This window comes from Chaetura pelagica, unplaced genomic scaffold (assembly GCF_000747805.2).
Source record: "Chaetura pelagica isolate M959 unplaced genomic scaffold, ChaPel_1.0 scaffold221, whole genome shotgun sequence".
In the NCBI taxonomy this organism is placed as follows: Eukaryota; Metazoa; Chordata; class Aves; order Apodiformes; family Apodidae; genus Chaetura; species Chaetura pelagica.
Window position 1 is genome coordinate 6,693,496 of NW_009952533.1, and position 8,262 is coordinate 6,701,757.

Below are 8,262 nucleotides of genomic sequence, written 5' to 3' on the forward strand. Positions count from 1 at the left end.
CACAAACTGTTTAGCCAACAGCCAGCTGCAGTACACATACTTCCACTGCATAATTCTTCTGATGCAGACATCTGAGGTATAAGCCCAAACAGCATCTGGGAGCACAAGACTCCACACGTTCTACAAAACAGATTTTCAAGAGTTGCAAAAAAAAATGTTTTTCTCAGAGTTTACTTTCTGGTTTCTGAAGCTTCACTCCCTGCTTTTACATAACTCTGGCAAGCTGGCTGAGGTTTTCATGGGAAAATACACTACTGTAATAGCCTCAATGCAAACCAGATACAGAGCAGGAAGGGGCAGGACAGCTGTTTCACTTTTCAGTCAGACTCATTTCTTGACCCAGGTTGCTATAGAGCTACACAGACAGCTACGGCACCACAGCACAGGGAAGGAGAAGGGCAGATGATGAAACCACCAGAAACCTGTGCACCTGCTTGTCTATAAATGACATCACTTTCTCCTCTAGTTTATCACTCATCACCAGACTTGAATTTCATTATAGCTGGCAACATGCACAGAGTCCACATATAGGATTACTCTTCAAAAGAAGCAGTTTATGCTGCTGCCACCCCCAGTTTATGCAATGAAACGGACCAAAAAACCTTCTTGTCAATGATAATAACAAGTTGCTAAATTACAACATTGCTTCAGTACTGGAGAAAATATCTTTTCTCTACTGCAACTCAAGTCTCTAGTTTGTTTGTTTTTTTTCATTGAATTAAGCTCCAAGCAATGTCCAAAAGATCCATCTCTTTCTACTCTTATTTCATCCAAGGAAATCAAAAGAAAGATACCAACAGAGAGAATCCCATGTATTTCAACCTTGCCTAAAAAGTCAGTTTCTTGAAAACTTTTATACTTTTCACTGTTTCTGAGTTATTTCTACCCTGCTTCCCCCTTCTCTCCATCTCTTTTTTAGCTCTTGAAGCATGGTGTCTGCAGCCAGACACAATACTTGCAACTAAGGCCAGCAGGAGGAGGTATAAATAGCTTCTGTGTCTTGCTTAAAGAAAATCTTGTTAATACAAATCCTGAGCTAGCCTGTATTTCTCTGCTTTGCTTCCCAGATTATTATATTTTTGACAATGTAAAGTTTTACCAACGTCAAGATTTGTAAGATTACTGTCTTCCCATTATCCAGCAGGCATAGAGGGGATCTAGGATATCCACTACCTAAAAAATAAACTGGTGGTAAGAGTTGGGGAAGGGAGGGATATTTAACAATATTCTTCCACTTACAAAGTTACATTGATAGACTCTGATCCATTCATTCCTCACTCCTTTCCCTCCTTTCTCTCTATATGAGAACATTGAAAACTTCTTCTTAAAAATAATACCATTCTCTGCTGTGCTCTGGGACACGTCAGTTTACAAGAGTTCCTAGTTAAGAGAGAAGAGCAGCTGCAGCTCTGTGCCAAGCACAGCTCTCATGCTTGCAGTTATTGCAGCAAGTGTTTTGTAAAGTGCACTCTAGCAAGTGTGAGCACCAATGAAAGCTCAAGCACATGATCCAAAACAGGGACTATGTCAGGGGTGAAACTTCTCTCTCTGAAAAAATATCTTGTGTTTATCACATTTTTGAAGGAGGAGGAAATAACAACTGATACTGCATTCCAGGCTTCCACTCCTTTAAATGATCAACAGGAAGGGGGCAGCTCTTCCAGTAAAAGGAAAGGTTTTAACTGAGGCAAACAAGGCAGCCAGGCAGCCATTCCTATCTCCCAGCACTTGAAAAATACAAATGCTTACACTGCTGCCAGTCCAGTGTCTGACAGGACTCTCCTGCCCAATAACCGACCTAGAGCAGCTCAGCCAGCAGCCTTTGCCAGCAGCCTGTGAGGAAAACCCACCCAGGAATGCTGAAACCAGCCAAGGTACTGTGCTGATGCACACCATGCTGTACAGGGAGACGTGTTCTCTGAAATTCTGGGGATTCATTTCTTCATAAACACCCAGCCTTGCCCATAGCACAGCTAACGGAAATGACACATCCTGGTTTATGCCAGGTCATTCTTCCTGCAACACATCATGACACCTGAACCATCCACTTCAGAGAGCAATTTAGTCCCGCTAGCTGGGCATAGCTAGTTAAATTGCAACATCTTTAGCAACTAGTCACTGCTCAGTTAAGGCTGCTTTAGCTGCATTACAATAAGCTTAAGGCAGTTTATAAAAATAACCCATTTTCCAAAATCACATTACAGACCGTTTTTGTGTATTTTCATTCTGCTAGTTCCTGAAGCCATACAGTAGCCAACTGTTCCATTTTTTTTACAGGTTATGAAAAGTAAAAAAAAGGAGTTGGCAACACTGTACAGAAAAGGCTCAGCAGCAGCCTGAGTTTTCCCACAGAGCACTGCCTGTACCCTGGATTACTTGGAGGAGCAGCCCTAGGAACAAAATAGTGGGTCAGTTTCTCTGACTGTACAATCAGCAACTGCTCTGCTGAGATCATCAACAAGCACAGAAGTGTTATGTACATGGGTCCACAGAGATGTTGTCTGCCAACGTAGAAAAAGGCTATTTTAGAGAGGTCAGCTGCTGGGCAGTGCTGATTTTCAGTTACACGTACAAGATTTAATAAACACATTACCAACAATAGTGGGGATTTTTCTGAATCCAAGCTTGGAGGTCTGATCAGTTTCTGCATAGCTGAATAAATATATTATCTTTCTCATGAGAAAAACCCAACAAAAAACAAACCACACAAATGCCAGTATGAAGCAACTGCAAAGACAAGTGCAGACAAGGAGCTGAGTCACTGAGAGAGCATAATACCTCTGCTCCTGCTCAGAAGTTTGCTGAGCAGGAGGAGAGTAGACATGGCACGACTGTCAGTTTAACAGCTGCTATTCATAGTGCCACTGACAGCTGCAAAACCACGAAGAATCGTGTCATTTTACACATCTGCTCCTCCTTTGGAGAAAATTCTGAGCAACTGCAGAGGGAAATGCTGCAGCTGGGGGAAGATGTACAAGGTGTTCATAGTGAAGACCTGAGAAGGAAACACATGCATAGGCACAAACTAGCCTGATTTCACTGTCACAACTCCCAGTGAAGAAAGGGGGAATTATAAGGGTTTTTCTGAAAACAAATCAGGCCAAAAGCAACTTGCAGAGGATTAGGTGGAGATGGGAAAAAAATCCCAAACATATTTAACTCAGTCCTTTAACCACTACACAATTTCCAAGACTATGCAGAAGGTAAGCCTCTCTGTCAAGGTCCTACATTCTTTGTCTGCAAGCGAGGTCTGGCACAGTCCAGCTGCAGTCTCTGTTATAAGAGCCATAAGACAAACAAACAAATCCATGTGCAGTTAAGGACTTGAAGTTTGTAGTCCAAGTCACTGTCAGCATGGTCTCCAATAGCTGTGACCACCTCCCACTTCTTATGGTCTCTAATTAGTTTGTAACTTTACAGTGCTAAACGAGCTAACTCTACTGCACATACCAGAAAACTACTCCAGATATCATATTAAATACAAAGCCCCTAAGCTTTTCATACAAAGGTATGGCTATAGCAGCAGTAAACTTTCCAACTACAGTTTTAATGAGAAAGCTTATCCAGAAACTCAGCAGCATACAATCAATGTAAATTAGTTTTGTATCAATGCAAGCAGGAGGCAGAATAAAGAAGAAAAAAAAAAAAAGCAAAATCAGTGTTTACCTTCCATCAAAAAAGAAGAATTTTCCACGGCCATTCTTCTCTCCATGCACAAAGTTTCCCTCAAATCTGTCTGTTGATGAATAGGTGACTGTACAGAATCCATGTGGCAGCCCATCATCATCTAGGTGCCCTGAAATAAAATCCATACAAAGAGCAAAAGAACACATTAAATATTATAGAAAATTGTGAAACTGTACTGATTATGTAGATGCTTAGACTGAAGTAGCTCTGTCATACAGAACAGTAACGTGCATCAAAATATTTCAGTTAGCAACAGTGATCAGAGATTCAGTACAACTGAAGTCTGTACTTGTGCAACACACTTCTCTTATAATAAAATACAGAAAGGGTCAGGATAAAATTAAAAATATAAGACACAGAAGAGAGAACAATAAGCTAAAAGACATGTCTCTAAAAGAAACAAGGTTTGCATGATTCTGACTTGTGTGATATTCATCTGAAAAAATGTAATTAATTCTTGATCTAAAATATCTATTTCCTGATGAGAATAGAATGGATTTAGACCTCAGTTCACTAAGTAAGAAAGGGTTTTTTCTTTTGACAAATACATGTCTCACAACAATGTGAGCCACCCTGTAGCTATATCCACAGCAATTTAAAGAAATAAAAGCATTAAATATCTGTAATACTACACCCTTGCAATATGTCAGTCAACTCACCATTTCATATTTTAAATGATGCTCTCCAGTGCTTTTCTCATGTGTTCATATTATATTCCCCATCCCATTCCCTTTCCTAGCCAGATCAGTTTTCTCCATTACAGCTGTTGCACATGGGGAAAACAATGACAATACACTTGAATTCTCTGCTGCATGGGTCTGTGTTTTACAGAATTCAACCGGCCAACTCTGATTAAGTTAAAGAATAATAAGACTCATATTGCATCTTCATCTGCCTCTTCAAAGCCAAAAGAATATGGAAGAAGAGTGTTTTTAACAACTATTATTGTCTAATTTACCCAGGTGAACTTGGAGTCCTTAGCACTGCATTAGCAGAACACTGCTCTGACTACAGAATGAAGATACTCAAGCTCAGCAGGGCTGCTTTCAGCACACACCAGGTGAGGGTGTGAGTAGCTCCCACTGTGACGTTTTGGCAAGTACAAGTTTTGCATGACAACTTGACTAATAAATAAAAGCTAGCACATGTTCATGTTCTCCCACATTTTTAAATAAAACTGAACTCTGATCCCCCATCTCTTGGTGAGGGATGTAAAGCCTGTTTGAGATGAGACAGAGCACACATCCACTTCTACAGGCTTTTGGTCAAGCTCTTCCCTGATCACATTTGCCCTAAACTGAAAAGGTTCAACACACATATGGAAAGGCAGAAACAAATTCCAGTGTGAGGGGGCACAATTACTGCCCAGGTAGATGAAGGCAACAGGAAGCCCTTTAGAATTACCAAACCTCAAGTCCTGTGCCCACAGAGAAGACAAGCTGTGCAGACAGAGACTGCTTACTGTTCAAGCTGAGAGAAATAGGAGAGTAAAAAGAGAGAGCACAAGTAGGAAGAAAAAAAAAGCTACATCACTAAAGGCTTTTAGTAACTTTGAAGACGGCTTAAAACCAGAAGGGACAGTGTGCTGTTCTCTCCAAACAGAAGAAAGGCTTTTTTTCCTCCCATTCTGTCAGGACACCCCTTTCTGTAGAAGGGAAAAGTTCTAGCAGTTACATCTATTTAACTAAAAGGTCAGCGGCATTTCTGATGTGGACACCTCTTTTAGAACAAACACAACCATGTCAACATTTATGGCTTTAATTAAAGGCTTCAGTTTTATCAACATGGAAAGGCTATACTGGTGTAAGTTAACAAAGCCTAAACAATACAGTACCAATTTTCCCCTCACTGTAGGAGCAAGACTTTTACAAAACACTGTGATTGAAAAAAATACAGTATCAGTGTTGATACACTATAATATTTTAAAAAAACCCAAACAACAACAAAAAACAAACCACGAACAAACTTGCAACTTTGTTCTCTGTGACTATTGGTTTTGTCAAGATTTTGCTGGAATGCAAAGCCCAACACAAAAGCTGCTGTGCTTATAAAAAGCACGCATGTCAGGACTTTTGCACGGTAGGACACAGACTATCCCAGAGATTTAAATGGTCAGCTTTGATTCGATGGCCTCTATATAGAGTCTTAACCTCAGCCATAGTACAAAGACTCCAATTCTTCTAATATGCTAGAGAATTTCCCCTATTGAAAAAAATAAAAATATCCCACACCCCAATGAAACAAAGAGACATTCAGTATCTCTTGAAAATAGGTGAAAAAAAGCAATTTCAAGTTTAATCACATAGATGCAACTTTTCCTACATGGCTGAGGCCTTAGACTCTAATTCTGCTTCAGATGAAGTCAACAGAAAAACCCCCTCATTATTCCAGTGGGAGGCAAAGCAGGGTGTTCCACTTCCCTTTCTCGCCTCTCTCCTCCATCTGTGAAAACAAATCCAAAGTGTCTAAACATATTTTTAAATTATTGTAAAACCCTCACTTTTGTTACTTCTTTAAGGGTCTCTCAAGATCTCCTCTTAAGCTCAGACCATGAAATTTTCAAGAAAAGGAATTACACTGATAGGGGCCAGTTCACAATGCTGCATGAGGGGGCCACCTACCAAAACCACTGATGTATACCAACCAAAAAGAAAAGCCCTTTACTGTAAGTATTACTGTTACTTAACAGAATCATCAATAGAGGATTCTGGCCACAAAGTTGCCAGATGGGTGTTTTAGGAATAACCACAAGTGAACAACACACCTGCCCCCTCAAGAAAAAAAATGCATCCTGATTTCTGTTGTATTTCTAACTTTCTTTGGTTAGGTGTAAAACCATCCAGCCATTCTATTCACCCTCAAACAACACCCTGATGCTGTGTCACTCAGAAACACACGTACTTTCATATACACTGCTGAATAACATCAGCTTTAAAAGCTAATTTCCTTAGCCCACAAAAACACTAAGCAGATCCACGATATGGCAGAGCACTTCACCTCCAATATGAAGCTCAAAACTATGACCCTCTGCCTAAGACACAACCGTAATCCATAGGCTTGAGGAGCGGGGAGGAAAGGAAGGGAAAAGAGCCATCACAGGGCACACCCCATCCCTAGAGCCCTGCCTTTGAAGAACCTCGCTCCCATCACAAACATGCTTCACCCAACAAAGCTTCTCTTTTGCTCTGTCACAACATACCTAGGCAAAAATATGCTAGAGTTACGGGATGCCACTCAGAGGGACCTGGACAAGCTGGAGAAGTTGGCCCAGGTGAACCTCATGAGGTTCAACAAGGCAAAGCGTAGGGTGCTGCTCCTGGGCCAGGGCAACCAGATACATGGTACGGGCTGGGGGAAGACATGCTAGAGAGCAGCCTTTTGGAAAAAAACCTGGGGTTGCTAGTGGATCAAAAGCTGGGCACAAGCCACCAATGTGCAATTGCAGCCCAGAGGGCCACCACATCCTGGGCTGCATCAAGACAAGTGTGGCCAGCAGATTGGGAGAGATGATTCTGCTCCTCTACTCTGCCCTGGTGAGTCCTCACTTGGAGTATTGCATCCAGCTCTGCAACCCCCAACACAAAGATGTGAACCTGTTGGAGCTTGTCCAGAGTAGGGCAACAAAACTGATCAGGAAGAAGACAGGCTGAGGGAGCTGAGGCTGTTCTGGCAAAAGAAGAGAAGACTACAAGGGGACCTTATAGCAACCTTCCAAAACCTGAAGAGGGCCTATAAGAAGGCTGGGGAAGACCTGTTCACAAGGGCATGTAATGATAGGACAAGGGATAATGGTTTCAAGCTAGAGAAGGGTAGATTTAGGTTGCACGTTAGGAAAAAGTTCTTTAATATGAGGGTGATGGATCACTGGAACATGTTGCCTAGAGCAGTAGTGGGGGCCCCATCCCTGGAGACATTCCAGGTCAGGTTTGATGGGGCTCTGAGCAGTCTGTTCTAGTGTGAGATGTCCCTGCTTATTGTAGGGGGGTTGGCCTGGATGGACTAGCTGGACCCAAGACATTCTATGATCCTAAGAAATCCAGATCCTAGCAGCAGCTGCTTAACTAGCATTTGTTGTTAGACTAAGCTGCCGTGCTCCCTGTCTTCCCTGGAGAAATGTGCTGTGAGGCCTAATCCTCCTGCCACAAGACACCCACAGCCCAGCACGGAACCCTCCGGATTACGAGCGCCTCATCACAGGCAGCCCTCCTTGCTTTGTGTGCTCAGTCCCAGCAGCTGAGAAGCCCAGGGCTGCTCCTCCTGGCAGGGCCGTGCCCCGCACGAAGGCTCCGGGGAGCGGGCGGCCCGGGGAGCCGCGCCAGGCCCCCCCGGCCCCCGGGATGGCACCGCCGCTCCCAGCCGTGACGCCTTCCAGAGGCACCGCGGTTCCACAACCCTGGAAGGGCGAGCTCCCTGCTTGCAAGGGGCCAGCACGGGAGGGGGGACACAAGGCCTGGGGGCAGCCTTCCCGCTCCCGCACCGTGACTCAACCGCAGCCCCGCGCACACGGGCACCCCCTCCTCCTCCTCTCCCGGCCACCCGCACCACCGAACCGCAGCCTCCGGGACTGCCGCCCCG

The 8,262-nt window shown here is 43.4% G+C and overlaps 1 protein-coding gene across 1 annotated transcript in view; it reads right to left on the bottom strand.

Moving 5' to 3' along the window:
- SETD7 (SET domain containing (lysine methyltransferase) 7) overlaps positions 1–8,262 on the bottom strand; it is a 38,880-nt gene that overhangs the window by 7,183 nt on the left and 23,435 nt on the right. The window contains exon 2 of the mRNA XM_010008990.1: positions 3,667–3,796. Within this exon, the coding sequence (XP_010007292.1) occupies positions 3,667–3,796 (130 nt within the window). The remainder of the gene's footprint in view (positions 1–3,666; positions 3,797–8,262) is intronic.